General features: G+C 36.1%; 1 protein-coding gene across 3 annotated transcripts in view; it reads left to right on the forward strand.

Annotated features, from left to right (window-relative positions):
• The window catches only part of AFG2A (AFG2 AAA ATPase homolog A), a 307360-nt gene that overhangs the window by 65247 nt on the left and 220930 nt on the right, over window positions 1-21183 (forward strand). For all 3 annotated transcript variants that reach the window (XM_014845518.3, XM_070504718.1, XM_070504719.1), the window contains exons 12-13: window positions 8469-8522; window positions 10683-10762. In XM_014845518.3, the coding sequence (XP_014701004.2) occupies window positions 8469-8522; window positions 10683-10762 (134 nt within the window). The remainder of the gene's footprint in view (window positions 1-8468; window positions 8523-10682; window positions 10763-21183) is intronic.

Below are 21183 nucleotides of genomic sequence, written 5' to 3' on the forward strand. Positions count from 1 at the left end.
ACATTGATGTTCAAGTCATCTTCTTGTTTAGAAGCACTGTCTATGGGGAATAGTAATGATTTCTCCAGATTCTCTAACTGCTTTCCTTCAGTTAAGCCAGGTAATTAGAAAGCAGTATATATGATTGAATATATTGTCTACTTAAAGAAATGTCTTCACTGGATTCCTATTTTATGTCTTGCCCTTGACTTTTATGGGGAGTTGCTATAAGAATGGTAACAATAATACAGAGTTGGCATGATAATAATTACAATAAAAACAACAGTGACACCAGCAGTTTCTCTTCTGAGTAGTATCAGGCCACACTTGGCTAATTAGTCACCTTAAACTGAGTAAAATTCTGCATAAAAGTTTCTTACCCCTCTGTCATCTACCTCCTCCAGCCCGCTTCCCAGCAAAACCCCATCTCCTAATTATTTAAAGCTTGTTTCATTGAGTGGGCTCTGATGCTTGTTTTGTTGTTCACTTTCTTAACTCTTTGTCCACAGTCCCCTTTGAATGAAAGTGTAAGTTACCATATGTAAATGAATAGCACCTCCTTTGTTTATTTGACTTTACATTATATATTATGAACAGACAGATTTTGTTTTTCACTGTAGTACAGGACTGTAAAAATGATCATACAGAATGAAACCATGTGAAATAATGATCAATAGGGAAAATTACAAATGCTCTGTGACCTTTAAAAATTTGGCAAAACATTAAAAACTCTCCTATTCTTGGTTATAAATGTATAAGGCAGTGCATTTTGGCTGTATAACAGCATTCTTGCTGGTCTCCTTGCTTCCAAACTCTCTCCTTAGTCCATCCCTTCATTCACACTTTGGTAGTATAGTGCCTTATTTTATGAGGACACTATAATGTGCCTACATTTTTTATATTAGTGAATTTTTAGATTTTTCCAGGTTTATTTTTTGTTGTTGTTGTAAACAGTGCTTCAGTAATATTCTTGTACATATCTCCTTTTTTATGTATGTACAAAGTTTCTCTAGGGTATATATACCTAGAAGTAGAAGTTCTTGTCTTTGGGCGTGAACCTTAAACGTTACTGCATATTTTGAAATTGCTTTTTTAAGTGTCACTGATTTTTTTTCTTAATGTTTTGATCAATTTTCTTAATATTTTGAAGTCCAGATTTTTCACTCAGCAGTCATGTCATTGATAGTTTTGATGACTTTTGATCTCATTGGCAGAAATGAACTATTTCAAAATTGCATGAGATTCATCTAGATCAGGGGACAGTAATCTAGCCTGCAATTTGTTTTAATCTAGCCCTCTAGTTAGGAATGAAGTTTATATTTTTTAAAGGGAAGTTAAAGAAGAAAAGAATAATAATATGTGACATAGGCTGCATGTGGTCCGCAGAGCCTAATATATTTACTCTCTGACTCTTCACATTTTATCTTCCTTGATCCCCCAAACCTTGGTAAAATGCCTTAAAATTTATGTATCTCACTGAGGGCTATGAGTGTAAATTTTGTGTTCCTGTTACATAGCCTGACCTGTGTCTCAAAACAAGCATGAAAAATTGATTTATTGTTGCTATTTCTTCAAAATCCTTTAAGAAGTGAGATCATTTTGCTTCAGCATAACTAATGTTTCATTGTTTGTCTTTATTTAAGCTAAATCTATTTGGGGTTGTATTATTTAAGAAATTAAGTTAATTCATTGATGAAGAGGTTAGAAACATAAAGTCTTTCTGTAGTATCTTTGGAAAAATAAGCTTAAAAAATGTTTTATTCTGTAAACATGATTGCTCGGAGACAGTTTAAGTACCAGTGTACAAACAATTGATATACTAATTTTAAATAATATTTAGTCATCAAAAGCACTGTCCCAAGCCAGTTTTCTTAACTTTGTTTGCTTACAGATGGTTTCTGTATTCCCTGGTTGTTGGTAGGTGTTAGTCAGAGATGTAGAAGTGCCTTAAATGTTATATAATATTTTATACGTCATGATTATGCTTTTCATGAGTCTGCCTGTAATTCGTCTCAGATATTAATTTTTTAGAGTATATATATTCTATTACTCTCAAATAATTTTGAAAAGATTATTTTTAAAGAAAAGAGATGAAAACAGAAATAAGAAATAAGAGATTTCTTTCTTTTACTTTCAGAAAAACTGTAATTAACCTTGTTAAATAAAATTTACGAATGCATCATCTTGGATTGATCCAAAAATCAGGCAGAGAGATAAAACTGTCTCTCTCATTACTTAAGGATTTCTATGTTGATGCTGTCACATAACTCATCTTAATTGAACATGATGAATGACCGTATCCTTGGAGCAGCTGGGTTTTGTCAGCTTGGACTTTGAGATACTCTTCCTATCCTTTGCTTGTTTTTATCCTTGACTATTCTATCATGGTCCCCATATGTTCTAATTTACTCATTTGTTAGCGTATTATCATATTTCAGTATTTTTGCAGCACCCATTATAGAGGTAGTATACAAAAACAATATTAAAGATTATTTCTCTTTCTTCAGGCATGTTTGTAACTTGAAAGACTTTTTTTTTTTTAAAGATTTGCACCTGAGCTAACAACTGTTGCCAATCTTCTTTTTTTTTCTGCTTTTCCTCCCCAAATCCCCCCCCCCGTACATAATTGTATATTTCAGTCCTTCTAGTTGTGATATGTGGGATGCCGCCTCAGCATGGCCTGACAAGCGGTGCTGTGTCCATGCCCAGGAGCCAAACCAGTGAAACTCCGGTCCGCCGAAGTGGAGTGCACCAACTTAACCACTCGGCCACGGGGCTGGCCCCTGAGAGACTTTTTATGCCCATAATTTTTGTGCATTTATCCCATGTCCTTTTTTTTTTTTCGTCCTCTCCTGCCCTCTTTTGGATTAGTTGAGTATATTTTTGGTATCCTTTTTTCTCTTCCATATTTTCATAATAGCTAAAACTCTTTTTTTTACCTTTTAAAAAATACTCTAGGGTTTATAGTATACATACTTAATTTACAGTCTGCCTTGAAATAATACTATAATACTTTATGTATAATGTAAGATTCTTACAGCAATTCACTTTCCTTTGTGCTATATTTGTTCTGTATTTTATCTGTACATATGCTATAAACCTTACAATTTTTTTTTTTCTTTGAGGAACATTAGCCCTGAGCTAACTTCTGCTGCCACTCCTCCTCTTTTTGCTGAGGAAGACTGGCCCTAAGCTAACATCCGTGCCCATCTTCCTTGCTTTATATATGGGATGCCTACCACAGCATGGTGTGCCAGGCGGTGCCATGTCCGCACCTGGGATCCAAACCGGCAGACCCCAGGCCGCCGAAGTTGGAACGTGCTCTCTCAACTGCTGAGCCACTGGCCGGCCCCACAATATATTAGTATTACTTTTGCTTTAGATGGTCAGTTATCTTTAAGAAATTAATGAAAAAAGGAAAGTCTTCTATGTTTAGCCACGTACTCACCATTTCCAACACTCTTTGTTTCTTTGTGTAGATCTGAGTTTCTATTTGATATAAATTCCCTCCAGGCTTTAGAATTTCCTTTAACATTTCTTATAGTGGAGATCTGCTGGTGAGAAATTCCCTCACCTTTTGTTATCTGATAATGTCTTGTCTTTGCTTTTGGTGTTTAAGGATATGCTTTTCTGTCTTGACAGTTGTTTTCTCACAGCGCTTTTGTTCTCTTGTCCTGTGGCTTGCGCTGTTTTGGATGAGAAGCCAGTAATGATTCTGCTGTTTACCCACATGTCATGTGTCGTTATGTTCTCTGACTTCTCTTAGGATTTTATCTTACTGATTTCTAGCAACTTGATCACCAAGTGCCTTGGTGTGGTTTTCTCTGTTTTATCTTACTTGGGATTTGTTGAGATTTTTAGATCTCTGTTGTCGATGCAAATAATCCATAACTAATCTATAAATGAAAATTACTGTTATTTTTATTGATGCCTCAGTTGTGCTAGTTTAGCTGGTAGGTGCTCTTTCAAGCTGGCTCTTGTATCCTTTTGATATGTCTCTAACACTCTGAGCACCTTCTTACTATCTGGTACAGTAAGATTTTCAGACTCATTTTGTACTTTGCCTCCCTCACCCCAGCCTTGGAATCAGCCATTTTTCCAAGAGACCCTGATACCTTTTGGTGGAGAATTTAGAAGCCAACTTCTTAGAATTTAGAAGCCCAGGTCTGCGGGCTAGGTGGTGTTTATTGCTGTTGAGATATTGCTGTTCTTAGGTTCTCCCAGGGAACAAAGCTCAGGAATATATATATATATATATGTATGTATGTATTATACATACAGATATACGTTAAGTACATATATATGCGCACACATTTATATATATTTATTTCTTTAGCTAAATATATTGAAAATCTTGAATTTATACTGATAGCTCCAATTTCAGTTCAGCACAGCAGAATTCATTTTCATTTTCTTCCTTTCCGTATTCATAACTCACATCTCTAATAGTGAGAAACCTAGGTACTCTTATCCTTTATATATTTACTTATTTGATCAGTCCTCTAAATATAATCCCCTTTTGCTGCCTATGCCCCTTTTCTCTTGGGATGAACACACTCCTTACCCAACTCAGGCTCCTCTCCTATCAGGGTGATGCCACTATCTCCCTTTCCCACCACTCCCAGCTTTTGTAGTTCCTTCCTTACCCCACTGACTTTGACAACCTGTGCTGGGCTGCTTCTCCCCAGGGATACCCTTCTTACACCCCTGGGGCTGTGACGCTGGATACCAGGACACTCTCTCACCTGGGTGCTCTCTTCATCCTGCTCTGCTCTCCATGTTGCCCTTCCTCCACACCAAACACCCAGCTACTCCCCACCCGTCCAGGAGGATACTTGTCTTATCCCACTGGGGCTGCAATATTCTCTACTGAGCTGCTCCTTCATGTGGACACTTTTCTCAATCTGCTTTGCTGCAATACTCCATGCTGTTCTACACCTTCATGTGGGAACTCTCCATACCGTACCCCTGACCAACCCCCTGGGAATGCTCTTCTCACCCCACTCAGACTGTGACAACTCATGCCTACCCACCCATCTATGGGGAAGTTCTTGATCTTGGGGTGTCACTTGATCTCTGACACCTCCTACTAGGTGAGTGCCACCACTACCTCCTGTGCTGATGTTCCCTCAGCCGTCTGTAGCTCGCAACCCCATCCCTTGGCTCTAAAACTGCACTACCTGCCCTCTGCCCCTCGTGGAGTTGCGCGTCTCACCCTACACCTGGATATTCCCTAACATGTGGCCCTGAAAATTCTTTTTCTAACAATAAGCTCCATATGCTTCCAGAAATTTCCTTTCTCTGTTCTATTGCCTGACCATTTCCTTTATGGTAGCTTCTAGTTTATTAGCTCCCTCCTTGTCTAACTGGGTGCTAAGATAACCTCATGCTTCCTGTAGAACTCTGGAATTTATTCTGCCTTTATCCACCCCAGAACAGTCCACACCCCTGGGATCAACGTAACTGCCTTTGTTTTCCCTTCCCACTCTGTAGCCATACAGATGAGTTACTGAAGTGGCTGTTGAGTAATGCCAGAGGAAATCTTATAATTTTGATTCAGCCATTCTAAACGATCTAACACAGTTGTGGTCTCATTGCTGTTCAGGATTATTCCTTGATTCTTTTACCTGGAAAGAATCTTTGTCTTATTTTTACTTCTCTTCATGGCATTGTCTATATAGTGGTGATTTTTTTCCTCACTGTATTTTTATTTTTTAAAGAATATACTTAATATCTCCTATTAAACCATAAACTCATTGTAGGCACTTAATAAATATTCATTGAGTAAAAAAAATGAATGGTTAGTGCCTGTATATGTCAGCAAAGCGATTAAGGTGCTAGATGCTTGTTTGTGATCTTTCCTGCCTTAGATTTTGTGTGGATCTTTAATTTATTTACCGATTGAAAGTCATCACAGTAACTGTACCTCTTTGACATTTTATATAGCTGAATTAATACATACATAGTGCTTAGAACAGTTCATGGCACATAGTAAATGTTCAATAAATGTTAGCACTTAGGTTTGTGATTACAAAATTTTTAATTTTAATTATTTTATGATGAAATATTTTTAATGAGATACATATTTCTGAGACTTGCTACACTGAATATATGGAGCGTCCTTTTATCCTTCATGAATTGTCATCATCATGAACATCAAAAATAGTACTAAGTCAAATTTGAATTATTCTACACCTCTTATTCTCTCTTACTTTAATATCTTGCTACTCACAACAAATTCAGTTGATTTTATCTTTTTACATAATTTCTGTGGCTGTCTTCTCATTTCCGTCTTGTTTTGCCTTAGTCCTGGTCTTCTTCATTTCTCACCTTTTCTATTTTAAGAATTTCAATAACTGGTCTCTCTATTTCTGGTTTCATATGTTCCTCTAAACCGTCCTTTATATTGTGGCTAGAATCATCTTTCCACAATACACCTATTACGAATTAACTCCCCTAAGACCCTTCTGGTTGCTTACAGGGTGAAATCTTTACTTGTTTTTGATATGCCCCCGGCCTCCCACTTGAACTAACTTTGTTGACTGCTTCATTCTCCCTGACTCTATCCTCCATCTATACTAAATTCTTTTTTAGTTTTACTCAAGTTTGTTAGTCTTGAGTATAATTGAAAAGTCAATGGACTCCGAATAAAGACCTTAAGAGCTCTTCCACAATTATAGTGCGTGTGGTAATACCTATTTTGGCTCATCGGAGACCTTTTTGATTTCTTTTTGGGTCTTGATGTATTTCATATTTTTGAGTATTGAATAAATCAACTGAGGACTCACCTGAAGTGTTACCTTCCTAGGAGGATGTTTGACTCTAAGCAGTTCCTTTTCTGTGTTTCATTGACACCTATGCTTGCCTTGTCCTAGTACTTGTCATGCTATGTGGTAATTATCTTTGTAATATGGTATCTTAACTGAAGGTAAATATTGCCCATATCAATTTGTGGGACTGGTTGACATTCTGCTAGGGCTTGCCTCTGTTCTTTAATTAGTCAGATTTTTTTTTAATTGATGTAAATGTTTTAGGAAATAGTCAAGCCGTTGTCTAGTTACAGTCCCTAAATTGTCTGTACCAATGATTTGCATGGGATAAATTGTGAATCTTGTTCAAAATAAGGTATTTATATGTGTGTCTGTGAGCCTGCGTGTGGAGAGAGAAACACAGATAAACACACACATACACACACGTCCTTTGGATTTGGGATTGTGTGGGGAAAGGTATCAGTAGAAGCCATTTGCTGGGAAGTGAGAGATAGTTTCCACAACTGAGAAAGACATTGTAGCACAAACTTTTCTTTCCTTCTTTTTATTTTACTGAGGTCACAGCACAAACTTTTTATCGGTATCTGAAAGGAATAGTTGTGGTTCTCATGACAGCATTATTATTATTATTTTTTAAATATGCCTTAACTTCTTGTGATGTGATGACTGTGTATCGTGAGAAAGTAGATAAGTGTGCTGTAAAAAAGAAAGCCTACTGTTTTTCATACAATGTATGATATTTTACGTATTTAAGAAAGAAAAATACTAAAATTCAGAAATATTAAATAGCAAAAAAAAAAAATGTGCACGTTTGAATCAGTCATGCAGTACATCACTGGGATACCAGCCACCTTTATAGGGATTCTCTGTTGAACGCCAGTTAATAAAAATTGATAAATTTTATTACTAGGAGTCCACAGCTTTCATCCTTGGTACCCCTTCTGAAATACCTGGGTGCAAAAAGGGAAAATAAATTTCCTATCAACTGGATGAAGTGCTGAGTGGAGATAGCTAAAGAGAGTTTCAGACAGAGACTGAGTGAATAGATACTTTGGAGGGTGACTAGGGTCCTTGTCACAATATGACACTCTGGCTGAGAGTCAGCAGTGTTAGTGGTCCTAAGATTTTGTTCTATGAGAGGTCTCTCCTCTGGCTGGGATAGTGGCTGAGAAGAGCATGTTTGGTCCTGCAGATCCATATGATCAGTGTCTACATGGCCAAGTCAAGTGAGAGCAGAGAGTTTGACAGCAGTGTTTACATCAGAAACATTCAGGGAGTATAAAATAATGTTGTGGATTACTTAATTCCCATTCCATTTTCAGGGATTATCATGGCATCCTAAGAAGAATAGCTCTAGGTCTTTCTTACTTTTTGTCAGATAGGGCTATTGATCTAGTGGATTTAGATCAAATTGACAAGTAGACTTACTCAGAACCAGCCACTGATTAGGCCTGGGAATACATGGATATTATCTCTTTGTTGGTTTTCTAAATTAGATTGTTCTGTCTTTAATGCCTCTCAGCATGCCTGATACATAGTAAAAATATGGATGGATGGGTAGACAGATGATGAACAAAATGTTAAACTATTATGTTTAGTTGCAGCGGATTTTTTAAATTTTTACTTTTCTTCTTTGTTGTATATATTTTCTCTTTAATCGAAAGGCATACACATGGCTGCATTTGTAAAGACATTGAACATTGTTTTCTTTTCATGCAGGGGCCTGAATTAATGAATAAATATGTTGGTGAATCTGAAAGAGCAATTAGAGAGGTAAGAAGATTATGCCTTTAAGTAGAACTCTGCATAGGAAAACCATGCTTCTGTTCATCTATATGGTTTCCATTTTGTTTTGGGTTATAGATTTTGAAATTTCCAAATTCTAGTGGTATATTTTTTCTTCTGGCAAATATTATTTTATTTTTATTTAAAAATGTAATTTTGGTCATCTGTATGGTTTCCCCTTGCTATCCAAAAGTAGAGCATTCCTGTGAAACCCTTCGTAAGCTGAAATGGCGTAAAGTGAAGAAGCAATTGCAATTAATTTATATGGGAAAATTTTTTGTCTGTTCCTGGACCCAAAACATAACCTACCAAAATGAATTGAGAGAAAGCACAGATGCTCACAGACAGTTTAAAGCTATGGTGGCTTGAAGCAGAGATGCTGAGTGTAGTTCCCATGGACTCTTGCATCTTGGGGTGCTTGCTGCCTCTGTAATAGCTTGCTGCAAAACAAATACTGAATGCTATTTTTGCTTTTCACCCTTTTTTGTAAAAGTGAAAGTCCTCTTTGGATATTTTTCAGTTAGCAAAAACAAGTACTAATGTAAGCCTTTTGTAAAAGCAAAGTGGTGTAAAGCAAACTTTCAGATGGAGGCGGGACACCTGTACTTTGTTTTTATTTTTGAACATAATATTACCTGCCTTTAGTTTTACTAAATAAAGGTTTTTTTTAAAAATCTGCAGCATTTCATTAAAAAAAAGATATATCAACACTTTCAAAGAACACATGATCTCAGAATGAGATTTAAATCCTTTAAACTAGGTAGTCTTTTAAATCAGATATGCTTAATATATGAAAATTTCACTATTCTCTTCTTATTTTATTTTCTCTCTCCCTGGTGATTTAGACAGTGCATCCCCCTCCTCTCTCCTAAGCTTTAAAGCCAGTGCCTGATTGATAGGCCACTGCTTCATATTTCGGAAGCTACACAACTGGTAAATTCATGCAAAATCAAGGCGCTGGAGTCAGGTCACTACAGCAGTTTGACCATATCTCTTGGTTTTCCTAAGCGGAGATTGGCCTGCCTCACATAGGCACCTTGTATCCTCAAAGAAGCTAAGCAAGAACAAGAACACACCAACAGCAATGGAATGGATGGTCTCCATTTGTGAAATACCTGGGTACCAACCAGGATTATTAGAGATTAGAATACTTCTTTTGTCTGAGAAAGATTTTAAGTTAGTTTTTATCCAATTTTTTTACTTTAAATTGTAGATGATGGTAATTGTGTAAAACGCTAACTGATAATAACAGCACCACCAGTGATTAAAATATGAAAAAAGGTGATGTTTATTAATATTAATGTTTTGGTGAACGTTTTGTATTTTTATGGTCATCCTACTTGTGACCAGAAAATGGGGGCCTAGGTTACAGGTAACACATGTTTGGATTTCTTTCTGCCTATGCTGACTTTTTCTAGCCCATTTCCACATATCACCCCCATGGCTATCTGGCTAGTCTCTGATGTTGGTAGTCTGATTGACTTCTGGTCTAACCAAACTATCCTCTTCTGAGTTTTGGTCATTTTTCTTGTCCTGGCTTTACATCAACCATTATTTTCCCATACAGTCTTCAAAGAAATGAGCAAGACATGTGGCTTTTGGGCTTATGGATAATTTATTTGCTAATCTGTGGCTGATTTTGCACATTTATGGTTTTTCTTTCAAACATGTGTTTATGATAGTTAATAATACCTATCATTTACTGCCTCGTACTATGTTACAGGCATGTGCTAAATGCTTTGCATTCCTTTTTTTGTTCAATTCTTAAAGTAATCTTCTGAGGCAGGCTTTTTATAGATGTGGAAATTGAAGTTTGAAGAAGTAAAGCTACCTGCTGAAGGTCACGCAGCTACTAGGTGGTGGAGGGGGGATTTTAACTGAGATTGTCTGATTGCTTAATGAAATTGCCTCTTGCACACCTCTGTGAATATATATTGGTGTCTTGTCTCTGTGCAAGTAAGCACTGTGGAAGAAGGTACAAATCCTTTGTGAAGTGTGCATAGATCTGTTACAGGGTGTATACAAAATGATTGGGCTGCTTGACCTGTACATAGTAGATTTAGTTCTAAATACCATTTTCAAACTAAAACCAACTACAGTTTTCTGGAGTTCACTGATCTTTACCTAATGTGGCCCTCTTTCCACCAGATCTTCCGAAAAGCAAGAGCAGTGGCTCCTTCCATCATTTTCTTTGATGAACTTGATGCCTTAGCAATTGAAAGGGGCAGGTAAGAAATATTTAATAGAACTGCTATTAAATATCAGCAATTACAGAGTAAATAGCATTTCTTATACAAATTTTTTTTATTAATACATTTGGCCTAAAAGAAAACATTTTTAAATTCGTGTAGTTTTTTCTCTTATATCCATTAAATTATTTCCTGTTATCACTTTGTAATACTTTCATATAGAATATTTGTTTTTTGAAAAACACTGGTATCCATTTGGGACATTTGAGTTAATTTTTATAGTTTATTATCTACAGAGACCCCCTAGCACTGCCTATCAAAATTAAAGTTGTTATAAACATAATTAAAAATGTAAACAAAGCTCAATTAACTGTAATTGTATGATACAGTAGAACCCAATTATAATAAAATATTTTATTGCACAGATTTAAGTATTCTCTGGATTAAATCATGTTTCCTACAATATAATTAATTACAATAGAATAAAAATTAGTATTAATAATTTTGTTACCAAATCTCAAGCAATAAAGAAGATTATAATCTCGTTTCATACAGATGTGTGTGTATATATACATGTCAGAACTGTTTACAAGTATGATTTTTTTCTCAACAAATGTTTAGAGGTCCTTTAAGGAATATGTACTACAAGTACTTCATGTTAGAGAATGTTAATTTATGTGTTTTGTGCATAGCTTTCTGATGTATAAAAGTTTTCCTGATGGTGATTACAGTGATGGCGGAAAACACCTTTTAAGTCCCCAGTATTAAAGGCGATAAGAAGTATTACTTTCCTCTTCCTTCCTTGGCAGAGCTGCCTCATCAGATGAGAGTATAAACTGTCATTAGGAAATGATTGTTAGGAGGTTACTCTCCCTGCTCTTGTCCCCCCTTTTCAGTATCCCGTAAATACCTACCAGTCTTTTTATTTTGTGAGTTGAAGTTACTCGGACCCTTTTATTACTTCTGAGGTGAGATAGCACAGAAGGTTACAGATAGCTCAAGTTCATCTTAACTACAAGAGAAGAAAAAGACGCCAGAGAAGTTTGCTGAAGTAGTGTGACCTGCCACATTTATGTGACATCAGAGACATCTGTTTTTGGAGCCTAAAAAAGGAATAAGGTGTGATACATTGTTAAATATGAATCAGACAAGAGGTAGAATATATAGCAGAGTTCTCATAAAATGCTTTTGAAATGAGATGGTGTGAAAAACCACACAAGGCACTTGGTAGAAGTATCTTGTTTTTGCAGACAATTTGGCTCAGTAGGAATTTACAAATATATTAGAGATGCTAATGATTTGCAGCCTTTAGATATCGTTTCCTCTGATAGTCTTCATCATAGTGTGTATTGTATACCTCCCTCCCTCAGTGGCTCATTAAAATCAAGTACAAATAAATTCTGTGCAGTTTCCTTTGTATAGAAAAATTTTTGGTCAAGTTAGTCGACATTTCAGAAAACAAAGGTGAGGCTTATGAGCAAATGAAGTGCAAATGGTCCAAAATGGAGAGTTTTGATTGCACTTTAATTGCACTAAGTCTTATATAGTTCGTTTTTTATAGCCGAAGAATCTCACAGGGTGATACTCTGTTTTCAGTGTATATTTTCCTAATTGTGTGATGAGCCAACACTGCCTAGAGGCAATTCTACATAATATTGGGCTGTAGAATAGTCATTGCTTTCATTTGTTCAAAGTTATTATCTGTTTTCTGTAACACTCAGATCAAACCCATATGACTAGTCCAAAAATGACAGTGCATAAGAAGACTGTTTCTTCTTATCAAGATTTTAATTTCCAAACTTAAGATGTTTAACAAATTGAGCAGGGAATTATACTGTATGCTAGTCCTTACTGTCTGTGCATGTTAAATCAATTATTTCGACCGTTTCAAGTTACTCAGATTCGCTGTGGAACTCAGGATTGTAACCAGCACATTGTAAATACAGCATAGACATACTATTTGCTTAGCTTTAGAAATATTTGTACTTTCAGAAAGAGAGATTTTTCATACTTATAAGAAAGTGTCTAATTACACCCACTATTTTCCCCTCCTTCCTACCGCATTTAAGTTTCCTTAGGACTTAAAAAATAAATAAGCCTGACACTTACTTGTCTTTTTCTGTATGCCCATTTAAATTATGGGTGATCCAAATAAGATTTTCTTTTGGTCTTAGTTCATATGATGAGTCAGAGGAAATGCTGTAAGATTCCCTTTGCAAAGTGCTTCAATGATCTCTATAACATTTGGGAAAATTGAAATTGCTGTTAAAGTAGCATAGCTCTTGGGTAAATAGATGTATGCTCAGGAGTAAGGCACTGAGGTAGGGAAGAGATTTGAATTATACTGGGCTAATAATAGTATTGGGTAACATTCATTTAGTGCTTATTATGTACTAGAAACTGTTTTAAGTGCTTGATAGGTAGAGAAAAAAAGTCACAGAAAGGCCCCTATGTTAATGCAAATAAGATATTATACAATTGGCAATTGGCTCCAGTATTGTGCCCCATTTCCCAGCTAGCTTAAGTATTTACCTTTTTAAAGGTTATAGTGGGAATGGGAGTGCAAGCTGGGAATTAAATCATCAGTCAACCTTGTCTTAGGCAGCAGTCCTGTCCCCAGAAGTAGAGAGGTGTAGAGTGAGTCCCTTGATTCTTAGAACAACTTTCTCTATCTTAGGACATTCTAGCCAGTCACACGATCCCAAATCATCCTCATCAGCTAACGTTGATTGCCTGGTAATGCCAAACTTCAAGCAGAACTAGAAGAGATTTGGTACAAGGACTGTCTCTGAAACCTAGAGTCACTAGCTGGAGAGGCCCATCTTGTTTATTTAATCAACTTCCAAATAATGTGACGCCCTTTGTTTGGACCTCAGTCACCAGGTTATGGCCTTTTGCTGTATTAACTTCTAATCATCACAACTCAGGAGGTGTAGGTCCTATTCTCATCTCCTTTTTACAGGTGAGAAAACTTAGGCATATAGATGCATAAATATGTTTTTCAAGGTCATGTATGCTTAGTAGCAGAGCTTGGATTTGAATTCACATATTTTGACTCCAAAGCAGATACTCTGAGCCACTTTTTGACTCGACTACACCACAGATTCCAGGATACCAGGTCTGAGTTCAAGCTTGTATTTATTGTGCATTTTCTCTGTGTCTTACATTAGTAATGACCCTGTCTGTCTAACTGGGCTGTTGTAAGACCCCTTTGCAAGTATTCATTCATTCACTTGTTCGGTATTTATTGAATGCTCACTCTGCAACAGGCTCTGTGTTGGGGATAAAACAGTGACCAGGACCTAGGGCAATTTGCTTAGCCTCTGTAAGCCTTAGTTTCTTCATTTGTGAGGTGGAGCTAATAGTAAATTCTAGGTTGTTGGAATTAAATACGTGTAAAGCACATCACATAATACTTGACATTTTGTAACTGCTTAAAAAACTTTGTTTCTTATAATTTCTGCATAGATATTTTTGTAATAATAATTTCCACATAGATATAAATATAGTAATAGAGATAGAAATGAATCCTGCCCCAACAGAGTTTACGTTCTACATTCGTTATGTTCTAATGAAGCATTTGGGAAATTAGAAAAATTATTCTACAGATAACAGACACTATGGCATTTCATTAATCTAAGATGCCATCTGTCGTAAGACCCATCATTATTTTATGTACCAATATTGAAGAAAAATGCAGCCTTAAATTATGGAGTGGTGCTGAGAAATCACAACTCCAAGAGACATCTTGATTTCAAAAACTTAAAATATGAAAAAAGTTTATATCTTAGAAATAGAAGAAAGACAGTAAGAAAGAGAAGATGATCTGTTTTATAAAGCCAGTACTATTATATAAAAAATGTTTGGGATGTTGTTTTATGACTAGAATGTAAAGAAGAAGATTAAATATATGGAAAAATGAAAAAGATTAAGTACTCAGTTAAGAGCTGATTCATTGGTATCTTCTGTGAGGTATTGGAGAATCTGTGATTTTAATAACTGCTTTCTTGTATAGCTGTTTCTGTACTTAATAGTCCAGAGTTGGTTTCCACTTGGAGTGGTTGGGGAAAAAGTAAGAAGTTCTGGGCCAATTTTCATTGAAAATGAAGATTCCAGGCTTAGCAGCATTCTGAAAAGAGCTCTGAGTTTTAAAATAAAGATCAGGAAATGGGGTAGCTCTTTTACGGCATATCCAGATTTCAGGTAAATTCAGTGAATTCATGACACTAAGCACTGTAGAGGAAATTTTTGTAGGCATCATTTCTCTAAATGACACTTTTCAAGGAGGGTTATAAATTTTTTTAATGTGATTTTTATGGTGGTTTTTAAAATTTCATAAAATCATAAAATTTTATAGCTGGAAAAATTCTTAGAAGTCATCTAGTGTAACCTTTTATTCTTCACAAGGAACAGAAGCCCCTAGAATTTAAGAGAAGAAGCACATCTTCCTTGTGACCTAAACAAGACTAGAACTCATGTTTTCTGATCTAGTGCCTTTGAACTCTACTACTGCTACCTCATACACTATCAGGATTTCAGATAGAAGAAGTGTGTTTATATCAGTGTAAAAATTCTCATGTATCTAAATACTTAAAGAATATTTTTTATGTTTAAGACACTCTAACAATAGCCACTTGTTAAATACTCCTAACCACTCTTATTTTGTATATCTGTATTTAAAGTTGCTATATTCAATCCCTATGTCCTGGTAGGCAGTTTTCTCTAATTTATACTTCATCACCTCAGATATAACATAGTTATCACATTGGTAAACTTTTAATATTAAACAGAAATCTTGAGGAAAACAACAAAAGAAGAAATGGAAAATGTGTAACATATTTTTCATTATAATAGTTTTATAAAGTATAGCCAAGTTCTCTATTTTTGTTTTCTGTTTTGTCTCTATGCATTGTGGGTAAGTACTATAGCATAGATTAAAGGTATGACTTTCCTTAGAAAGATGGGCTGGCATAGCATTTTACTAGGAGTTGGAAATTTCTTGTTGTGGGACACAGATGTCTCCTATTGTAGTTATTTTGCCTTTAAAATGCATTTTACATGTACCAAGAAAATCGTCATAGTTAGTGCTTGTGTTCAGAGTAGTTTATGTTTGGCTGGTCTTCTTAGTTCTCTTCTGAGCCTGAATACTGACTATGGGAGTGTGGGAGGTAGATTTTAAGAAACAAATTCAGATGCCTCCCATTTGGAACTCTTTATGACATTTGAAAATATATACTAGAAAAATATTTTAAAATTTAAGTCAGATACATGAGATATTGGTCTATAATTTAGAAATCATAGGGGATGATGGGGCATTTTATTTTATTGGAGGAATTGAAGAGGAAAGACATATCATTTTTGTGAAATTTTTAGTGTTGAAAAATAAAACCAGTGTAATAATTAACATCATGATAGTGGGATTTCTTTAAGATGGGGATTGGCATACCCCTTCTGTAATAGACCAGTTAGTAAATATTTTCGGCTTTTTGGGCCACACGGTCTCTATTGCAACTATTCATCTTTGCTTCTGTAGTGCAAAAACAGCTGTAGAGAATATGTAATCAAAAAAACAGTTCACTGGCTGGGTTTGGTTTATGGCTCTAGTTTACTGCTCATTTTAAGATACCATAAAGGCCTTCGGTCTGTGGCACTAGATGAGTTTTGAATAGGAATAATTTGGAAAAGGGGCTTGACTTCTGAAGGGATACAAAAATTAGTGTTTTGGGAAAGTCTAGCTTCAATATTTTCTACAGCTGAACACTTTTTTCCCCCATTGTTGTCTTGCCTATCTCTAGCAGATAATAAAGTTTTATGAAATCATTTCATTATGTTAGTGATTGCACATTTGTTTTAAACTTTTTCTTGGAGTTGGTTTTGATTTCCTATGATGTCAGTTTTATGGTTTTTGTTTCCTACTGCAGCTTTGAAAATCAGCCAAGAATATTTCTCAGCCCATAAAACATTTTCATTATGCTGTTCTCCACCCAGCTCTCAGTGATCTGTGGAAAGAAAGGGCAAATACAGCATGGGTAATGGAAACCCACAGAGTTCCCTTCACCTAATCTTCAACATTAGTTACATACAGTCACTATCTCCTCCTACAACAAGTAGGAAATTGGACAAGTATGAGTTTCACCTCTTTCTGTTTAGAAGCACCCGATTGGAGGTGTCAATAATAAGTTTCTGAATCACAGAATTTTAAAACTAGAAGGGCCTGTCTATGTATTATCTAATTCAACTTCTTCATTCATACATGCCAGTAATTATTAAATCCTCAAGGGAACAATAATGTCATGTCTTTATCCTCTTTTCTCAGATGCACAGTGTCTAGCAGAGAAGCACCCAGACATTTATTTTTTGAAAAAGGAATAAAGGCTCAGAGAAACTAGAGATTTGGTTCACTCAACTAACTGCTAGCAGAGTCTGACTTCACTATGTTTTAGTGTCATTTTTGAACCAATTTTCTTTTAAAATTAATACAGAGCCTATCTTTTGGAATTTTGTCACTTGCGTTTATGTTCATAGAAGCGTCATCATCTTCATTATAACGAATCATTTGTAAGCATTGGGATACATTCACCTGCAAAAGACCTCTAAAAAGAATTAATGAAGTGTCAGGCATTGCTTTCTTCAAAAAAAGTCAATAGTTTTTGCACACACTAACTCTAAAAGTTGGTCTGGAATCACAAAACTTGGTCAGAAGTGCTAAGTATATAGAAATGGTAGATACTCTTTTTAATGTAACTGATAGCAACAATAATCAAAGGATAACAGGATAGCAACAGTATTGAAGATCATACTGCTTAGGTTGGTGAGAAAACATTTTAAAAAAGACTACTGCCATCCTTTGTATACTAATGAATTTTGTAGAAAGGTCACCATGTTACCCTCTGCCCAGAAGACCATTCAGTCACACTTATTTTATTGTAGGGGAGTCGAAGTGAGTCTTTTCTCAAGTAAGCAAGCACCCAAGTGACTGGGTTGTAAATTCTATTTGTCTATAGCCACACTTAGAGCATGTAAATAATGATCCTGAATCAGTATCCACCTACCCAACCCTGTCCCTCAGGAAAAAAGAAAGTACCTTCATTTAGAAGACACACAAAAAAGGGTAGAAAAAAACAGATGAAGTCAACTTCTTTTGGTATAGATCCAAGAAACCAAAGAAGTGGAGATTTTCTCCTCTTTAGTCTATATCTTGAGTGAAGCATTTCTGCATGCCAGCACAGAATCTTGTATATTGTTGAAAAATATTCTGTCTGTTTTATCTGTTTTAGAAGGTTTTCCATTTTTTTAAAAAATCATTTTAAAATATGAGAATGTCTGAAAAGTTTAAAAATATCCTTATCTGGGGGCTGGCCCCGTGGCCGAGTGGTTAAGTTTGCGCGCTTAGCGGCAGGTGGCCCAGTGTTTCGTTGGTTCGAATCCTGGGCGCGGACATGGCACTGCTTATCAAACCACGCTGAGGCAGCGTCCCACATGCCACAACTAGAAGGACCCACCATGAAGAATATACAACTATGTACTGGGGGGCTTTGGGGAGCAAAAGGAAAAAATAAAATCTTTTTTAAAAAAAATATCCTTATCTGCAAGTTTTAGCTATTCAAAATAAATCGTTCCTTGAGCACCCTGAGGAGCCAAGCTACTACTACATTTGAATAGCTAATAGTTAAGACTAAAATGTAAAGAATTCTAATTACCAAGGTATGGCAATCTCCTACTAATACATCATGTAAAAACAAAGTTTCTTTTAGTAGTTTATTTATTAGGCCCACTGTTTTAGGCATGCCTAACAGTTATGAAGGGCTTCAGAGGAGCAGCTCTTATCTTAGTATTATGTTAGTGTTTTCATGGCAATCTTTAAGGAAGTTTGTTACTTTCTTACTGTGTTATAAGTAAGGCCAAGTAGGGAACTGCCAATATGAATCTGAATGTATCTGCTGACCTGTGCTATCCTAGCTTCCGAAAATCTACCATACATCATGTTCGTGCTTTATGTCAGTAAACATTTATATGCCAGACACTTCTTTGTTAGTTTAATTTAAAATACCTTTAAAAAGTTTTGGATATCTTCATTAAGCCAGTTTTAATGGTGATGATTATAATTATGTTAATGCTTGTACTTGCTATCTACAGTTCCTTTGTGCTAAATAGTATGCTAGATTCTTTATAGATTTTACTTAATTTTGAGGACGGTACGAGCCTTCCCGTGTTTTGTTTGGGAAAACTGAGGCTCAGAGAGGTTAAGTAACTCTTCCACAAGATTACACACAAAACGTAAGTGGTGAAGCTGCCATTTGAAGCCAAGCTCATTGAATATCAAAGCCCTTTCCCAAATTCAAACCAACCTTCCCAATGAGTACTAATCAGTAAAGGTTTTACTGGAATGATTTAAAAAACTTCATATTGCATAATAATTCGTTATAATTACTACAGAATTTTAGTTTTCTATATCACCATTTCTAGGTCTATGGCACTAGGAAAACAATACATATTTAGAAGCATTTTCTCTGCTTCAAGTTTTAGACAGCCTATTGTCAGAAAATGTTTGAACTGACATGATTAGTTTATCTTTTTGTTGGATTATGTTCATGACAACTGAGAGGAGGTCCAGGATTATGTTCATGACGACTGAGGGGAGGTCCAGGATTGGGAAAAAATTCCCTTCAAAAATACCCTTTGGGGGGGCCGGCCCCATGGCCGAGTGGTTAAGTTCACATGCTCTGCTTTGGCAGCCCAGTGTTTTGCCGGTTTGAATCCTGGGTGCGAACATGGCACCGCTCACCATGCCGTGCTGAGGTGGCATCCCACATGCCATGACTAGAAGGACCCACAACTAAAAAAAATACACATCTTTGTACCGGGGGGCTTTGGGAGAAAAAGGAAAAATAAAATCTTTAAAAAAAAAAACCAAAACCTTTTGGGGGCTGGCCTGGTGGCGTAGTGGTTAAATTTGCTGCTCTGCTTTGGTGGCCTGGGTTTTGCAGGTTTGGATTCCCAATGCAGACCTCCATGCCACTCATGAAGCCGTGCTGTGGTGGTGTCCCACATACAAAAAATAGAAGAAGATCGGCGCAGATGTTAGCTCAGCAACAATCTTCCTCAAGCAAAAAGAGGAAGATTGTGGGGCCAGCCCAGTGGGGTAGTGGTTAGGTTCACACGTTCCACTTCAGTAGCCCAAGGTTCGCGGGTTCAGATCTTGGACGTGGACCTACACACTGCTCATCAAGCCATACTGTGACACTTCCACATACAAAATAGAGGAACATTGGCACAGATGTTAGCTCAGTGACAATCGTCCTCAAGCAATATCAGGAAGACTGGCAACAGATGTTAGCTTTGGTCCAATCTTCCTTACCAAAAAAACCCAAAAGCCTTGTCATAGTGTGAATTGAACCCTGAGTTTAAGAATCATTGTTTCTCTAACACTGTGTTTGAGTCAAAACTGTACAGATGTAATGAGTATTGCCTATGTTAGCTTAGAATTTTTACTAGGAAATCATGGCAAAATGGAAAAATACATACTTTTATGTCATTATGTTAACAGTTTATACAAAGCTGCAGTTATGCAGAGCACATGCAGCTTACACAGCTCTAGGACAGCTGGTGAAGATAACTCACTATGTCTACTTTTATAGGGTATCTTGTTAATCTAAAATAGCTCACTTACGGTTAGGTTTATGCTGAATATTGATCACAATCTGATGGCATAGTTTGTCATGTAGTGATAAGCTGGAAAATTCAAGGCGTTATTGATTCTTGGCATTCATCAAATGGTTTTTGCTTTCATTTTTCCAGTTTTGGTGGTTATTTGTTCTTAATTGGCATATATTTCTTTAGTACAGTTGTTTCCTTTCAACTATAATAAAAGCTCCCTGCCTCCCCGCTGCCATCCCTTCCCAAGAGTGCTAACTTAAAACATTTCAACCTAACTTTGGCACATTGGTGTATTTGGTTTACAAAATTCTTTAAAGTTATTTATACTTTATAGTATTATGGAAAGGGTATAGATTCTGGAGTCAGGTAGATGTGTATTTAAATCTTGCCTCTGCCATTTGCTAGTCATGGAATCTTAGGCAAGTTACTCAACCTCTCTGTGCCTCAGTTTCCTTATCTATAAAATGAGAGTAAAAGTAGTATCTACCTCACAGTGCTGTTATTGGGATTAATGAATGAATACATGTGATACATGGCACAGCAAGTTAAATATGTGTCATCTATTATTAATACAGTGTCTGGGAGGTAGGTATTCAATGAATGTAAGTATATATTTTGTATAATTATTTATGAAGGTTTTCTCCCCTCACAGCATTCTTTGAAAAATCAGAGTTCTCCATTTTCTTGAGGCTATAAGTAAGGCACAGATAAACTGCATTGTATAAATAGAATATGTACTGAGCTTTCATAATGCTGCAAACAAATGGTTTCTCAGAAACAGGGGAGTTTAATTTTATTTATGG

The sequence above is a fragment of the Equus asinus genome, chromosome 3 (assembly GCF_041296235.1).
Source record: "Equus asinus isolate D_3611 breed Donkey chromosome 3, EquAss-T2T_v2, whole genome shotgun sequence".
NCBI lineage: Eukaryota > Metazoa > Chordata > Mammalia > Perissodactyla > Equidae > Equus > Equus asinus.